The following is an 18,893-nucleotide window of genomic DNA, read 5'->3' on the forward strand; positions in this document are numbered from 1 at the left end:
CCCGCCCCGGGCTGCAAACTGCTGTGTGAAGTATTGAACCAGTAAATATTTTTTATTATTAGTGTTGGAAGCCACATGCAGCAAAGCATACGCCTCCTCTCCCTGTCATTCATTCGAGAGCAAAAAAATTAGGTTAACAGACGTAAATCAAAGTTCCTCTTTTCATTTCACCTTCATGCTCCTCCAAATTTCTTGATTCAATCCATCTCTCTTCGAATTTGAGCTTGAACTGAAGAGGGGCTTGCTATAATATTCATAGAAATTTGGAGTGAAGGAAGGTGAAAGTTAGAAAGGTTCGGAGCTTTGATTCAAGCCGTAACCTAATTTCTTGCGCTAATTTTAATGGAAATTAAGACGGAGAAGGAGCATGTTGCTCGTGCTTCAACTAAACCTAATTCACCATTAATTATTTACCCTTTAATGCCTCCACATAAGCGATTCCGGATTTTTTGGCCGTCAACCAACTTTTGAGTCTATTTGCACAATGCGAGCAAGGGAAGAAGAGCAAAAAGCAAAATACAACAAACAGTGAGAGGAAAATACCAAGACGGTAAAGGGGACCAAGAAATATTACCTGGATGTAAGTCGGGGATAGAAATAATACCAGTCTTGGTTAATTTAGCCTTTACAAAAAGCGATATAAAAGCAATCAATAGCATTAGTCTGACAAAAGGTGTTAGGCTGCGTTTTAGGGAACTTGGATTTGGATTTGAGAAGTTGATTTAAAATCAAGGGATTTTAAATTTAGGATATTGAAATCCTGATTTAAGAAATCTTTTGTTCTTGGATATATTTATTAAATAAAAGCGATTTTGAATCTTGATTTTCAAAATCTAGTGTTTGGGTACTTTATTATACGATGGATTTGATTTAAAAATTGATAAACAATTATATTCTCTTAACCCATCTTGTTACATCAAATGCAATGAGATGTGTAAAATATTAACCAAAAAACACAAATTTAGGTAATTTTGGCGTGATTAGCTACATTTGTGCTAAGTTTTCAAATTCATTGCCCATATAATTGCAAGAGTTTCACACAAAATAAAATAAAAGAAAAACTCTTACACAACAATTATTCAAGTATCTTAAAAAAACATTAAATAATACAGTACATTCGCCATATTTCACAGATATCCAGACTGAAAAACATTTTCGAGGGCTTGTTTCATATTTCATACATATTCAAAGTGAGAATAAGTTAATATCAGAGAAAATAAGTTAACAATCTCATTATATTCTCAAATGCAGGTACATTGACAATGTACATAGTTCAATCTTGGTCGTTTGATATACCATACGAGAAATGTTAATTAAGAAAAAATTCAAAGAGTTACAAACCTGAATAGCATGTGAGAGAAGAAGATATCCTTGATGTAAGAAATTGTAACTGCCGAGGATTCAAAAGTGGCTTGTTGAATAAACCCTATCCGCCAAGCCAACAAAGAGTAATTCATTAGCCATCACGATATGAGCCCAAAACCTGCCAAAGAAAATTGAGCAGCTATCAATAAATTTTTTTTTAATCAAGGACTAATCAAGCTAACAAAAAATGCCGTGATAAGTAAGACTGAATAGGATAGCACATAAAAGCATTATGGAGACATGTGCAGAGTATTGGTTAGGGAAATCAATAACTAGTATGATACACAACTTAATAACAAACATGAGAACTACATTTAGCGCCACACTTTACAATCAGCCTAACATCATACATTGCACAAGGCACTCAAATTGTGTGTCGTGTGCATTATAGCAACTGACCTTATTATGAGTAAACTGACATAACTATCTATCACAATGACAATTAACAAAGTGGGTGCTAAAAATACTTGTAAAAGGAGAGCATCAAGTGTACATAGTGTTTAGGATGCGTTTTCCTAAGAAGGCTTGTTTCTTTTCACATATTTCTTCAGACTGAAGGTTGAAATACAAAAGTTAGGAACAAGTGTAACAACCAATGTGCAGGTCTCCACGTATAGGCTAAAACTTTGGCGATTCAATGAAGAAGCGCAGTACTACATTTGTTACGCAATATATATATTTATTCTTATTGCTTTCAGCAAGGAAGAAGCTCGTTCTATGTGGTCATCCTGTTGTGAGACTCAACATCTGCAATATGGGCAAAATCACCACATGGGGTATCTCTGCACCTACTGAAGGCTTCGCCCAGCATTCTCGCCCAGCATACAAGATACCTGCATTAGATAACAATTGCATAATGTAAAGACACAGCAGAATTGAAAGTAAGTCTTCCAAAAATTTCGAACAGGGCTACAAAACAAAATTATGCATAATGGATAAACAAAAAATCCATGTCAGTAATTCATACTAATAAGCTTGAAATGTTACACTAACTATCCTCCATTAGACTATATAGATAACAAGATTAAGAGTAATTATGGTTGATTTGCATGATATTAACACCATAAAAACCATAAGAAAGTACTTGCATGTATTTATCTAGGATTTGTCTGGTCTTTTCATGTAGTTAACTGGTCAAAGATGAAGGCAGTTTCATCGATCGGCGAGGAAGTTAGAACACAATTAATTTTGGGGAAAATATATTGGAAGGAGAATCTGCAGGGCATAATGGATATGAACGACCAAAATATAAACGAATCTCAGCGTTCCTCAAAAATATTATGCTGATTAACTCAAAACCCCTAGTGCCCATCATGTTCTTTTGTATTTTTCTAGTCCTTATGTGGAAACAAAGTGCCGCATAGCCTCTTTAGCTCTCTGTAACATATAAATCACATGAGCTCAGTAATCAATAAAACAAAACAAAAACACCAATCTATATAAAAGAATTGACTCTGATAGGCTAAACTCCTGCGAGTAACAACTGAGAGTAAACAAGAATAAGATAATTTTTTCATTAGAGAATGAAATAGAACTTTATGGTTCAAGAATAAGGCCAAACCTTGGATCTCCTGGTAGCCGTTGAATAACCAATATGTGCTCTCAATCAACTCTGGAGCTAGTGGGTAACTCTTGACCATGCTGGAATGCTGCTGAAGAGTGCAGGGTGGTATGTTTTGCTTTGCCGTATATATGGACTTTTTCATGAACCGCTCATGTTGTTGTTTTATGCAATCAAACAATAATTACATATATTTGCCAGTACGTGAATTTCTAAATGATTGGATGACATAATTTTGTATAAATTTATGAATCAAATCTATTAGAATGCAATAGATAGTTAGAAGGTGATATGTAATGATATTGTCGTTCACATGAATTATGAAATAGTCATATTGCACATCAAATATGAAACCATTAGAGCCTTTCAGTGCTGGTGGCTAGTAGACGCAAAAATAATGCAAAGGAGTTCTGACTGGCTAGTAGAGATCCCGTAATCGACGAGACAATGTTGCATTTCTATTTGTTAAAATGCGTCATTGTTTTTCATTGAGGGCCTCTCTGATCATTCGTTTTTGCATTAGCTAATAAAACCCATCGATTGCGACTGCCCATATCTCTTCCGTCCTTCAATTCTATTTGCTAAATTTTTCCAATGCCCTAATGGCGAACAGCTGTGGCCTCATAAAACTCTGAAAACTGAAAGCCCTGAGGATTCCAACTAATTGTTTAATTGAGTAATGCATATGAGGACACTATTATTGTTTTCAAGAACATGCCTTCTTCAGATGTAGATAACTATGTTGATAACTGTATTTTGGCCCCTCCCAGGAGGGGAAACCCGCTCTGCCCACTCAGATTAGATAACTAATTAGTAGTCGAAGTTAAAATCAAAGGAGCAACATATTCCTATCATATTAAATGATTATTGAGAACATGTGATTATTAACGTCATTTGTCGCCATTAGCCGACGTGCTATTTGATTTTCAGCTTCTCAATATGTGCTTTTTCGTGTGTTATTTCAACATAATCACTACTGTGAGATCAAAAGCAAAGTTGTATTGGTGCTTCTATGAATTTTTAAATTTCACCTGAGTTATAATAGAGAATTATGCATGTGCCTTTTTCACAATACTCATGATAGTATAATAAATGACAGAAAGAAAGAAAGAAATCGAATCTTCAGAGGCATCAAATTCCACACAAAAATCCAACGACGGCGAGGAAACGAAATCCATACCTTGAGATCAAGGATCTGACGAGTACGACCGTTGGCTTGGCGAGCTTGAAACGCTGCAGAGGAGGATCCGACCCCAACCTAACCCCCAATAGGAGAGCAGGAGCTCTGGCATAGGTTTTCCAATGGACGTGGGCGATGAGGACTCGTCAGCGTGGTCGCAGGCGGGAGTGTTCGCCGGGCCTTCGCCGGCAGTCGGTGGCGCTGGAGTTCTCCTGGATCGCCTCGCGCAGCCTCTCTCCGCCGAGCCGGAGGGGACGTACCTGCGCGGCGGGTCGCAGGGGGAGGAGGAGGCGGAGCTAGGGTTTCGACTGGACGGAGAGAGAGGAGAAAGGGATGGTAGACGATCAGAGCTAAGGTTCGACGAGAGAGGGAAGGTGAGAGAGAGATTTGGATCGGGGGACTTGAGAAATGATGGAGAGAGGGGAGTCGGGAGTGGGATTTGGTAAATAACCAAGGGTGAAGGATGGATTTAAAATATGTGGATTTGGCTGCTCAAATTGCTTCGCTCTCTCAAAGATTTGATTTGAAATCTAAGCCTAATTAAAAATCCAAACTAGAGATTTGAATTGGAAACACCCTGAATTTTTCAAATCCAGGGTTCAAATCCAAGTTCAAACGAGCCTTAGCAAATTTCACGCCTTCATTCTAGGATAACTGTGGGGAAGCAACTTCACCATTGGCACCATCCTTTGCCATAAGGAAGAAGCTTTAGCCACGTTGTAAAACCCCACTTGTTGTAGAAGTTTCGGCACTCCTATCAGCTGCTCGTTTATGACCTGCAACGAGCCTCATCTTGAAAGAAGCAAATAAGCAAATTCCCCCACACTCCATAGAGTTTGATGTTTTGTGAAATATGGTTCCATTCTATTCGTGGCAATCCATGTCAGATGTAGCCAAGGGTTGGGTTATAAGCGGAGCTAAATGGTGAGCGTGCGCGGTAATTGGGCATCAGCCGATAATGCCAATTGGTTATCCATGCCAATTAACTTTTTTTAAGCCATGGTTTTTGTTTTACTTTGGTTCTGTTTTTTGGGCGGTATTATGTAGAGGGGGGATGGAGGGGAGAGCATATATTCAAGGTAGAACAAAAAATAGAGGGAAATGGAGGCATTAATTTGGTAATCGATTGTTGGTTTTACTTATTTCGTGGATCTTAATATTTTTAAACAAGGTAATTTCTAAATTTGTATGAGGAAATAATAGGAAATCTCTCTATGATTAGGTTTTTCAAAGATAGAGGCTTCTGTTCTTTAATGATCATAAAGAAATTGACTACAAAATTATAGTTGCGCAAATGACGGACGGGAGAGGCCACAACCCCCTAGAGATTTTATTAAAGAACAATAGTTTTGGTTAAGTAAATTATTGGTTGTTGGTATTAGGAGTTAAATGAGCCTACAAAATCTATATGTCAGTAAGCCAAGAAAAATCTGATGTCCAATATCCAAACAACTAAAGCAAATTAATATTCACATCAGTCCAACGGTTAACACATGCTATCATTGGTGTTTAGCAATTTTCTTTTCGTTTTTTGAGGGGGGAACTTTTTTTTTTCAATTTTTTACATAATTGCATGTTGAAAAAAACACAATTGGTGATTGGTTTATTAAGTGAGAATCTTTTCTTTTAGATTATATTTATTACTTTGTTTCTTCTTTATTATTTTTGTAATAAATTTCAGCTTTTATAATATTATTAGTGTATCTTATTTATCAGGTCTACAAATTGAACTTTTGTAGTTGTGATTATAAGAAAAGCCAACTACAATTACTGAAAATTTATCATAATTTATCATATTATATCACTTAGTCCGGTACATACAATGATGGCTGTATTTGGCCACCTTGGGCAAAAAAAATCCTAGGTTCGTCACGTATGGTTGTAGAATAAATATTTTTCTTTATGTTATATTTCGGTGAGGCAAGCATTATTGTGAAGATTTTATTAAGGAAATTCTATTCTATTTGTATAAATATTATGGAAGATTTTGGTAGATTAATATACTCTTTCGTTATATTTAGATGAAACTCTCTCATACTAGAAATTTCACATATAATGGTGACTGAGAGAAGTCTTTATCATCAATTTTGGATCTTGTATTCAACAAAGATTAGGATATAATTTGACTAATCATTACAGTTACTGGATAAACATAGACTTTGATTTATTCTATTAGATTCAGAAATACTATATAATTTGATGATTATTTCTATGGTAATCTTTTCTTTCAGTAGATTGTGCATGACAGATTTGTATATAAAATTTCACAATAATTGATTAATAGACGACTTCTTGTCATTTATTAGATTTTGCATGAACGTTGCTTTGTGCTATATAAAGATTTTGTAGATAATTGATGATTCTACTAGATTAGTAAATACTATGTAAAATTATAATTGGTATTATTTGTTATATTTCACATATAAATTTTTCTACTAGGAGCGCAACTCTCTAAATAAACATTCAAAAAGAAACCCTGTTTATGTAAATGTTTTCATATTTCATATATTATTGAGTAATCTACAAGAAATTTTATATAATATACATGTTGTGAGCAATCTATTTTATAAAATTGTATGATATTGTTATTTGATTCAGGCAAATATTAATATGGTTAAAAAACCTTAATTTTCTCTATCAACTCTAACATTATTCATAGTATCGATATCTTTACCTCTGATCTTGAAATATCTTCTTGATTCAATGACAAAGAAAAGTGATCTTTAGTTAAGAGAGAAACTCTGATTAAAGACAAACAAAACTTTACACAAATAAATCTTCATTGCTAATAATTACTAACTAATCACCAAAAACCATTACAAGAAGCAAGACCCATCACGAAAATGATGAAACCTGCTTACAAATCTCTGACGACCAATTTCCCTCCCATAAACCTTAGAAATTAAATTCATGGCTTCATGACAATCCCCAATATCTCAGATTCTTAATGATCTCACGTAGTCCTGGCGTTGTCTTAACGAAGCAAAAGCAACTGCAATCTCTTCACTGTTGAACAGCCAAAAAGCCATTTCTTTCCCCTTCATCAAATCAACAAACCTCGTCAGTCTTCACAGCATATCAACCGATCACCTCTCCATGCATCTCATCCGCATCGATATATCTCTTTTCTCTCTGGATGAGCCTCATCGCCGACGAAGAATTCATGCAGCTGCCATCGAGTCAACGATGCTACAAACCAGGGGTTTTCTTGACGCCCACTCTTCCATACAGTTTTTCACGCTTCGAAACCATCTTCCCATCGTCCTAGTTTGCGTAGACGTTCGATGAGGAGAACATAGCCTGAGTTTGTTTTTAGGGTTAGTCCGAGTGCGATTAGGTTCTTGATTGAGGACTTCACACATCTCGATATCGCCATGAGTGCCGGACCCGCTTAGGATCGAGCCCCATATGGGCACATCGGGCCTCCTGGCATCGGTTCACTACGCCCACGCTTTCCGATTGAGCCGGACCGTTGCCGTAGAGATCTACGGATTGCACCGTAATGCTGAGATATCGCAGATTGCCAACAATCGCTTGGTGCATTGCTCTTCGAAATACTCCTCCCCCTCGCCGAACCAGACCAGCGTGCACGCTAGGCGAACGGGGCATGACGCCCAGCTGAAAGCGACGGCGTTTGGGCACGGACGAACGCTCGCCTGGCCGCACATCCCTACGGAACAGGCCCAAAGCACTCGTCAGCACGCCCGTGCAGGGCGAGCGTGCACTCATGGCGCTCCACGCCGCCGCGTCCCTCTCCGCCCCCAGCCCTCAAACACCTGCCGCCGCTCCTCTCCGACGCGCCCGCACCTGCCGGTACATGCAGATCAGCGCTGGGGTCCCGACCACCGCGGGTCGACCGCTGACGCCGCGAGCGCTCGGCGGTTAAGCCGTGCACCCACTCCCCGCTGCTCGAGCGCCCCGACCGCGGACGCACCGCGGCGAGCGCGGCGGACACGCGTGACAATGCGTTCGGCGGGCCGAGGCCCCTGCATGTCGCGATACAGCCGGGAGGCGGCCGTGGCTGACCGCACTTGACGTGCCGTCGAGTCAACGCAGGTCCAGGTGAGCACGTCCGCGCCTCCGGCATCGCGTCGAAGAGGCTGCGGGCCGAGGGCGAGGCGGCCCGGCGCGCAGTGCAGGCGACGAGGGCGGCGTTTGCAGCAGGCGAGGTCGAGGCGGGGCGGTGGAGGGGCTTCGCGGAAGGAGCTGACGAAGGGCGGGGGAGGGACGGAGATGGGGAGTAGGATGGAGATGGAGGCGAGGAGAGGCGAAGGGGTGGGAGAGGAGGCCGAGGAGGAGGATGTGGAAGTGGAGGGGGGAAGGGGGAGGGGGAGGGGAGGGGGAGGGAGGAGAGGAGGAGGGGAAGGTGTACGAGGTCGGGGGACGCGTGCAGGCGCATGCGGCGTGTAGGACGGAGGGCGCGCCGGCGGGTGGCGGTTGGAGATCTGTATGAGGCGTTGTTCCAGCTAAGGTGGGGCGGGGATCGGCTCAGTGGGTGAGCGGCTTCAGGGTCGGGTGGGTCGCGAGATTTAGTTTCTTTGGGGCTGACCTCATCTGGACTGGGGGGGGGGGGGGGGGGGTGGGCGCAGATCGAGCCGGGGGAGCTTGAGCGCGTTCGGTGTTTTTGGTGAATTCCTCAAAAGTTATAAGCGATTTACTGAGAAATTCAGGCTGTATCTGGATCTGAGGCCATCAGTGAAGGATATCAAAGAATTTTAACGATTTGAAAGACGGAGCAATGTTCGGCCAGATGATCCAACAAAACAATAAATCGCGCCTAGATTTATTTATTTATAAAATTAATGGAAGGAATCCGTGCGAAAGGTTGTGCCACAAACTCATTTATATAAACAAAACACAAGGTGGCATCTAAACATAATCATGATCACCTCAAACAAACCACATATCAGCCATAACATGCACCCGACTCCAAAAAAAATCGTGCGCACGAGCCCCTATCCTCATCACTTTTAAACAAATAAAAAGAAGAAAAAAAAACAAAGGAAAACCCTATCCTCAATTTATTACCTCCACTCCCCTTCCTATTTAAACTTTCCCACTAATTAAAGCTCCGCTGACCCCATCGAAAAACCAAAAACAAAGAAGGGGAGGGAAAATGGCCCACTCAAATGGAGAAGGCGATTCATCTCAATCCCATCCCTCATACTAAAAACCTCCTTCCACGCCCTTCAGCACCACCCTCCTCTCCCTCCTCCTCCCCCTCTCCTTTCTTTCCTCTCCAAATCCACTCCCCCTCCCCTCCACTCCTCGCTCTTCTCCCTCACCCTCTCCTCCCTCCTCCAATCCCTCACCACAACGGCCTCCCCAACTCCCCTTCCGTCGCTGGGCCTTCGTCTGCACCTTCCAGGCCTGCCATCAGTCTCAACGTCGGACAGCCATTAATTCTACAGGCCACCGAACCAATATTCTACTCCCGGCGAAGAACCAGGCCCGGGCCAATTGTGCGTCCGAGCGTGCAGCGTCTTGATGGCCGGGCCTACGAGAGATGTTCCACTGGTATGAGGGGTTTTCTGAAGCCGGTGGTGGACAACCCACGTTACCGGGGGCGCGCGGGTGGGAGGAGAAGGCGTACGCAGAGGCCGGCGGCGATTGGGGGCTTTTAGGCGGTCATAAATGATCTGAAATGGTATGCGTGCTACAGACCCACTGACTGTTAATGCGGTCTCCATTATGTATAAACAACTTTAATCCTCTATTCTATCCATGCCCGTTTGTGCGCTCTGGATGCTGAGGACGAGTCGAGCGAATGGTGATGCGTCGAGGGGAAGGATGTTGTTTTTTATGGCGCGGGTGGAAGGGGTGGATCGTTTCGTGCTTTGGACGATAGTGAGCTATTCGACGGGTGGTGACTCGGGATGGTTTCGGGTTGTGCGAGATGTTCCTTGGCGGCGAACTTACCTTATTTGTTCTGTTTTAGAGGGAAAGCAGATGTTGCGGCTGCGAATCTAGATTCCAGGTCTGATGAAGTTGTTCTCGCGCTGGTAGAAAACTGAGCGTTCTAGACGGAATTTTCCATGACCGACTTCTCTACATGGATTTCCGGACACATTATATATATTATTCGATATTTGAAATAGACTGCTGCTGGGTATTGTAGACGGAAATTTCCGTCTAATTCCCCAGTTCTCAAGTAGTGTCTTGAAACAGCACAATTCAAATATATCTTAATCCAAAACTTTAACATTTATACGAATGTTGATGTATTTATACGAGATTGTTCAGTGGCAGAATGGACGGTAAAACAATGCTTACGTCCTGCGCGATTGCTCTAGACTCGGGCGACAAAAACAACTCATGATGTGTATTTGCAAAAATGCGAGAAATTAATATTTAGATCAGCTTAAGTGAGTGGCTTTACTTTGACATGGCATCAGGTTGCTTTATAGTACTTTGATTTACAGTAATTCCGTAGGACATCTCAGCATTTATATGTGCGAATTAATACAACTCACACAATATATTGCAAAAATGAAAGAAACATAAGAATGACAAGATACCCGATAGCATTCACACAGGTACGAAAACATACGGAAAACTATTATCACTGTAGGTTTTTGTCCGGTATTGGCGCTGATACATTACTCGCTCTTTGGATGACAAGAAGCAAATGAAATTTAGTTTTATAGTTATGGGTTCCGATCTTTTACACTATCAAAAAAAATAGTTGAGAGGTAGCCTTACTTATTAATTACAACCATTGATTGTTTAGTGTGTGATTATGATCTTTGTTGGGACGGAGTCACGCCCACCGCCGCGGAAGCGATATCACCTGAGAGAGAGCCCTGGCTTTTGTTGTCACAAAAGCGATATCACCTGAGAGAGAGCCCTGGCTTTTGTTGTCACAAAAGCACAAGTCAACCTCTATATTCTTGTTTCTCAAAGGAAACGAGAATAGATAATGAAATTCTTATTTCTCAAAGGAAACAAGAATCGAAAGTGATATATTTCATCAAAGTGAAATATACACTCTTCCTCTCATCAGTTCAAGCACTGAAATATCGAGGGAACCTACAAGCTATGACAACTTACAGATAAGACAAATTCAAACACGAGATTTTACGTGGTTCGGCAAACTAGCCTACGTCCACAGGAGGGAGTTTCAATATGAGGAGAATACCAAACTTTGCAAGCTCTCTCTCAACTCACTATTTCTTTTCTCTCAAAAGAATAACACACTTATTTTTCTCTTAATTTCCCCACACTCTAACTCCTCCACCCCTTCTCTATTTATAGGAGAGAACAAGGGGCAAGTCAGAAAATTTAGGCGGGCAAAGAAACGCGGGAAGAGAAGTTCGCGCGTGCGGGAGCAGAAAACGAGCACGAAACCCAAGCGGGTTTCGTGCGGACGCGGCGCTGTCAGGCGGCGCGAGCTCACAACGAGAGCTCGTCCGCACAAGGGACAAGCACGTGGGTGGGTCCCCCCCACGATCACAATCTTTTTTTCTTTGAATGCAATTTAGAAATGAGTGTAATATACATGATACAGTAAGTGTTAGATTTAGAATGTATCACAATTATGCATTAGGTAATTAATGATTGTGATTGAAGTAGGGGTCTCTCCAAATTGGTTTGTTTATTTTAAAACCATTAAGCTATGTAAAATTTTTATAATTTCCATCTTATATCATATTGTCATCTATTTTTCACATGCTATATACTATCAACTCAGCGACCTCTTAAATAGCGCTCCTTGTTAAGAGATTATTCCAAATCCTTAACAAGTTCTTTTCATAACGCAACAGTCTAAAATGCCGAAGTGATTCCATATACCTATGTTGAATGCTATACTCAACAAAGTCATGATATATTTATGTGTACTAATCATCAACATGTCTCTCATTTGCATATATGCAGTCTAGGTTACTCATATTGTGCCCAAAAAAACAATGTTTAAAATGTTGAGGAATCGAATTCTTCAGATTAAAAATAGTGGAAGAAACTTAGAAAGACGTAGTGCCCTACGAGGCTACGATTGAACACATTATGTTAGATCAAAAGAAAACTTTTGCTTTAATAGATAAAACCCTAATCAATCCTAAGATTGTTCATGTTAAACTATTGAAACAATGAAGAAGATGTGGAACCATACCCAAATCCATGGAGTAGGATGTGAATCTTGAGTTTTGAGATGTAGATCTTCCAAATATTGTACGTATTATATCCTCCTTAGAGAAACACAGAGATTCTACGTAGAGATTTGGGGAACCACAATCCTATTTGTAACTGCTATCGGTTATTCATAATTATCAATTCAGCCCATTATAGAATTAACAATTATATTTTGGTCATAGGAGACTCATACTTTATTATGCATTGAAAGCCCAAACCCTAATCGGATCACTTCAATGAGCTAAACTTGATTGATAGCACATAATACATAACTATTTAATATATTGGCCCATATATTGGATTTAAACCCAACACATTATTCTTCACCTTCGGGCCCAAATACACCGCATGCTTCCTTATTAATCCAATAAGTAGGCAAATTATTCACTTACCAAGTAGACATCTCATTAACTCATTAATTAATACTAAACCATTGGAAGGTTGGTGAAGGTTTGGCTTGGTGGTAGGTGAGGTTGAAAAGTCTGAAGTCTTAAGTCCTGCACTTTATTTTGAAATTTACCAACCCCTCCATCCCTCCTCTCATTAATCACCTACCCACTCCCATACACAGGCCTCTATAATGTATCCATACATCATGGAAGTCCTAATAAATTTCACAATTGCTTCAAGAACAAATGAATTATTGCAAAATCAATTTGTGGGTGCATGGCTAGGCTAACTTCCATAGTATTCTCGTCATGACAACTTGCAAAAATTTATTATTCGTACTCATGAGAATATAGTCTTTTAAGATGATGTATTAGTAAAAAAAATAAAGAGTAAATAATCAATTTATGAGATTTCGTGACACCTTATGAGATGATTAATTTGGATGAAAATAATTATAAAAAGTTTCAAGCATCGATAATTTCTCTGGTCATCTCAATATAAACTAAGTTAATCGCTTGATCAATCGCAAACTTCGCAAAGTAAGATAAATGCTTGACTGCTATAAACTTAAGATGAGATCAACATAAAACTAAATGCCCTTTGATCAAAGAGCAAGGATGAAATAAGAAGAAATGAATATAATTCAAAATTCTACAAGGATCTAACAATATACGTATTTCCACAAGACACTAAAAAAAAAAAATCAATCTTAACATAGCTTGTCAGAGTATTCTTTTAGATATCCATTAAGTCCCCAGACCCGGGAACCAAATTGCAAGGCCGCTTGGAATTTGAGGGACTTGTGAGAAACTTCAAACATACTCAGGGTCTAAACGATAAAATCAAAACCCTGTAAAAAACCAGACACCTAATCCCGACTGTTTGGTGCAGAGCCACCAAACCTCAAGTACCGCGGCAATCAGTTCATACCCAGCCTCGTTATCACCATTCACTCCCGGCTTCTCTCCTCCCTCCCTTCCTTCCCTGCCGTCATATTCAATTTGGAAACCGCAGCAAGTCTCTCTCTCCTCGTCCTCCCAAAACCCAAGCTCCCCCACTCCTCCTCGAGGATTAAACCGCATCGGTGAGGCCCAAGAGACGCACAGACCGCCATGCGCCAAAACCCGCAACCCTAGTTGCGTTACTAATTCTCCGCTATCTTCTTCTCTCCCTTTCCTCCCCTCCCTCCTCTCCTCTGTCCCCAAACCCATCACCTCTCCCCTCCCTTCCCCTTCATCTCCAACCTCAAGATCTTCGACCTCCTCAATTCTCCTCGCGCTCTTCCCTCTCACAAACCATCCTAAATGGACAACCAAGAAGCCCTCCAACGTCATCAGCCCGTCAGCCCCCCTCTCAATCGTTAAGTCTGAGGACCCCCTTATCCGCCGCCGCCCTCCGACTCCCTCCGTCGGTGTGTCGCGCCTCGACGTGCTCGCCTCCCGGTCGTCTGTTCCGCATTCCGAACTCATCCGCCTTACCACGACAACGAGGCCCTCTCCTCCAGCTCTTCAGCGACTACCCATCTCTCCTTCCTCCCCGTCTTCGCCCTTCGATTCCCGCATCGCTGACTTCCGGCAGTCCTCCTCTGCCGGCTCGACGCGACGCGGCGCCGTACGCGGGCCCAGTTTCTTGAACCAAGTCCGTGTCGGACTCTCGCGGTCGCGCCCCGAGCCCGCTGGTCGGACCTCGTCGTCCGGGTGGGGAGGCCCGAGACGGTGCTCGTCGAATTGGTCAGGGCCGTGGGGGCGGACGCGGTGTATTGCCATCGGGAGGTGTCCAACGAGGAGGTGAAGACGGAGGAGAGGGTGGAGAAGGCGATGGAGGAGGAGGGGGTGGAGGTTAAGTACTTTTGGGGGAGTACGTTGTACCACATTGAGGATTTACCATTTGATTTGGAGAAGATGCCCACCAATTATGGAGGGTTTAGGGAGAAGGTGAAGGGGGTTGGGGTGAGGAAGACGATTGAGGCGCTGGATCAGGTTAAGGGGTTGCCGGCGCAAGGGGATGTGGAGGTTGGGGAGGTGCCCAGCTTGTTGGATTTGGGTTTGAACCCACCGCCGATGGGCCAGGTTTGACATGCTTAAATGTTTGGATTTTTTTAGGTGAATTACTTGTTGAAGCGATTTATTTCATGTATGCGTTACTAGTTCTATTTTATACTTGCCATATTTTGCAAAAAATTAAACTGTAGGTACTATTAGTATATTGCCTTGAGCTTCCTCTATTAGTTCAAACTATTGTTTGTTTAAAGAAAAAAACTTTGCTTGATGATAGACTTGATGTTTTCTAAACGGATGCAAAACTTTCCAGAGTCTAATGCTTATATTTCTTACTGATATAGTATGTATAGGTGAATATGAATTATATAATGTTTTGCGAAGTAAATGTTTAGTGGAATGTAAAAGACTTATTGAGGTGTGTATGTAATTGAAGTAATTGAAAGTTTAACATGTGACTGGTTTATGTATGTGAACAAAATTAAATAAATAGGCACTAATTCTTTAGAGAAGTAAATTAGTAAAGCAGGTGAAATGTTGAACTGCGTTGAATTTAGGTGTTTATAGAATTGACCCAACATGATATTTGGTAGAAAATAGCTGGGCCAAATGGGCTTATGTTTACTAGTCTAAGACTCTAACTGTGGGTTACAGTGAGGGCTTTCGTAGGAACTAAACATTAGATTATGGTTATCAGTATCATGGAAAGCTCATCATAAACTCATTCCAGTGCATTTGGAAGCATAGTAGTGATAATTTGCTTGATAGACTATAGGATTAAGCTCTAAGTTTGAACCCCATGCTACTTAATGTGAAGATTATATTATTGATTATATAGAGTTCATGCTTTTATGCTTTACAAATCACGCATCATTGTAAAGTTTTTCATAACCTTGTTTTGTCAATGTCTTTTTCCTCCTTTCTTTCAAGTGATTTGAGGATCTTTACCAATTGAGACCATGTCAAAGCTACTTCCTAGCACATATGTTAACTTCAACTTTGTCATCTAGTGTATTTTGTTTGTTGTTATGTTGTATCTTTCATCCTGTTTCTCCAATTACCAGCCATATCAGTTGGAACACACATTTCTCATTCACCTTGCTTTGTTTCACATTCTCATTTATTTCTATCCTTAAATTAAAGAGGACCCATATTATTACATGCACAAATTACTATAAAACAAATTAAAAATTCTTGAAGCATCCACTTTTCATGTGAAGCATACACTTTGTGTACTTGAGGGTCAAGCTTTCGCATTTTCAAACTTTGATTTAAGAATTAGGACAAGCCATAATATAAATTCAAGTTTCACAACAACAAACTGTATGCACGCAATTTCATATAAATTCTAAATCCCATTCATATAAATCATTTAAACTAAACGCCTACTATCCACTAGTGGTTTAAGGTGGTTGTGTGTTGGACATGTTGCATGTATACTTCTATCATGAAGACATATCCAACACGTCCCATACCCATACCCGACACTTCTTGAATTTCTTGAATATATGCATACATTTATTCATTATTCAATACATATTTTAATTTAAAACACTTGTCATACACTTTTTAGACATATATCCTACGGTTCAAATCCACTTTTGAAACTTGTTGGACAAGGGTTGTATTCATTTCAACTTATATTCAGCTAAGAACTACAATTTATAAGGGTGATTTGCTATCTAGATCAGAATTATGATTTCAGCTCATGTATTTCAGCCGTGTCCTTGTACTACCTTTTATGAATTTAGGATATGTCTAACAACTGACAAGTAACAAGTATACCCAGTATAACTCATGTTTAACAAGCAATCCAAGTATGTAGCGCATCTAGGTACATATACAAAGTTACAAACCAAACACAGACGAGGCCTTTGGTGTATGTCTGGAGCATAGCATTTTCTCCACTGCTGCAATGCAGGTCATCGTGCTGATGTTGTCTCTCTATATGTTACAATGTAAAAAATATAATTAAATGGTATCCTGTAATGGAGATTTTAAAAGCAAGCTGAAGGGTGTTGATCCTAAATGTGGTCGATGTATTAGAGAATGCTTAGCTTAGCTCCAGTTAATGGATATTGTAGACTTATGGACCAGCCGATCAGTAAAGTTTCCTCCAGTTAATGGATATTGTAGCCTTATGGACCAGCCGATCAGTAAAGTTTCCTGTATAGATAGCCCCAAGTTAAGATGGCTTAAAGATCATAGATGTACATGCTCTGTCAGCAATGCTTCTGGAGGTTGGATTGATGCATAATTCTAAGAGGCCAAGGGCTTGCAAACAAAGCTCGGAATCCTCTTAAGTACTTTTGACATGCCAATTGGCAAACGGTAGTAGTCTGCTATGCCTGATGTGTTGTAATTTACTATAGATTATAATGTAAAAGATGGACTTTGTTTTAATTGTTATGCTCTAAGCCTGCGCTCAGTGGTAATGACAACAATAAAAATTTGATCTTAAATCTTTGACACTGGCTGCATGAGTCCTTTTGTCTATTTAACTCGTCTCTTAGCATTTGCACTCTATGAAAGTGGTATGATATACATATTGTTATTATGTCCTGGCTTAGCTGGGTATTATTACTACTACTACTACTACTTTTTCTGTGTTACTGTTCCCTTTTCTTTATTTTCTTTGTTTGATTCTTTTTTTCCTTCTGTTCCCTGTTTTTTCGGTTGGGTGTCAGGGTGGGCGTTTTCTATTAAGTAATGTGATATCAAGTATGATGTAATATGGATTTTGAGAGGAATAAAACTAGATATTTTTGTGCCATTTAGGGCACTGCTGAGACCTGAGAGTTATTTTCAACATTGAGGCTTTTGATCTTTATTGCAGAATTTTGAGCAGAACTGAGCAATTCTTTAGTTAGGTTTTAGTACATGTTCCCTTTTGTATATTCCTGTACATGACATTGTATTAGCTATATATGCAAATTTCTTGCATCTGATTACACACATATCTAACTTACAATTGGTCCCAATTCCTTTAAATCCATATAAAGTTTCTTCGGTGCATATTGCATTGTGTTAAATATCCTCGATGTAGCCGATATAACCTTTTATAAGGCTTTGCTGCGTAATAATATGGTCCCAATATGTTTTACCACTTTTTGGTAAGTTATGAGCAATATATGTCGGTCATGACCGAAATATTAGCCGATATGTTGGCATATATATTCTTTTATATGGCTTGTCACAAAATAATATACTGCTTTTGGAAAAATTTAGGCAATATTTCATGAGTTTTTCGATATATCATTGTGATATTTTGGCCAATTGGCCAAAATGTTGCAATGTCAATTTGGACTTTTAATATTGAGATTTATGGTTCAATTGAGTACACTTACGTTTAATTAAGTATTTTTAAGATCACAATATGCACATCATCTGATATGACATTCCAATATCCTATGTAGCACGGACACGGATCCGACACGGCCATCCGACACGCCGACACGAGGCAAATCCTAAAAAATACATAGGATACGTGTGTTCGACACGTGTGTTCGACACGTGTGTCCGACACGGACACGACACGGCTTCATGTTATGCGTGTCTGTGCTTCATAGCCAATATCTACTACATATCTTGATATTCCCTTGATATCCGCAACCCAGTATGGATTTTATTTGTCTGATATTTCCCTGATTATCTGATGCTTAAAACCTTGATGGCAAAAATGTTGAATGTAGAATAAAATGGATACAAAAGTGAACAAGATATTTAAATGATATCTTCACTAGAATATTGACATTGTCTGATAGCATATACGTTAACCAGTTGAGTGTGTACTAAACCCTAATTCTGAGAACCTTTCTTTTTAAGGAGTGATAAACATGTACAACCATCCTAACCAAACTTTTAAAGTGGGAATTCTTGGCTCTAATCCTACAAGCACCCCTAGTCATTGTCAAAATACTCAGTCTCTTATTTGTAGTTTCTGCATCAAATTCATGCAAGCAAATGCAACCTGTGCATAAATTATCAACCGATATATTGGATTCTATAGCAACCTGCAACAATATTTACAGGTTTATAGCTTTTTTTTTATTTTTGGAATTTTTTTTTCTGATATGTCGGCCGATATCCGGTATGTCCCAATATCAATAATATCGGCTAATATTGGTTTGTTTGGGTTTGGTTTTGGTTTTCCAACCCGACTGAAATACCAAATAAAACATTCCTTTTGCTTCAGAAATCAATCAATTTCACAAAAATCATAACCCTTATAATATCGGTGCTCACCTCTCTCTCGCTTTCCGCTAATGAG

The 18,893-nt window shown here is 40.1% G+C and overlaps 2 protein-coding genes across 2 annotated transcripts in view; one reads left to right on the forward strand and one right to left on the reverse strand.

Annotated features, from left to right (window-relative positions):
* LOC109849966 (pentatricopeptide repeat-containing protein At3g62890-like) overlaps nucleotides 1-7,552 on the reverse strand; it is an 8,810-nt gene extending 1,258 nt beyond the window's left edge. Inside the window, exon 1 of the mRNA XM_020419863.1 lies at nucleotides 7,494-7,552. The gene's annotated coding sequence lies outside the window, so the exon portion shown is untranslated. The remainder of the gene's footprint in view (nucleotides 1-7,493) is intronic.
* LOC109846870 (blue-light photoreceptor PHR2) overlaps nucleotides 14,105-18,893 on the forward strand; it is a gene marked incomplete at its 5' end in the record, with an annotated part of 14,025 nt that continues 9,236 nt past the window's right edge. Inside the window, 1 exon segment of the mRNA XM_020416107.1 lies at nucleotides 14,105-14,695. Within this exon segment, the coding sequence (XP_020271696.1) occupies nucleotides 14,105-14,695 (591 nt within the window).

This window comes from Asparagus officinalis, chromosome 7, assembly GCF_001876935.1.
Source record: "Asparagus officinalis chromosome 7, Aspof.V1, whole genome shotgun sequence".
In the NCBI taxonomy this organism is placed as follows: Eukaryota; Viridiplantae; Streptophyta; class Magnoliopsida; order Asparagales; family Asparagaceae; genus Asparagus; species Asparagus officinalis.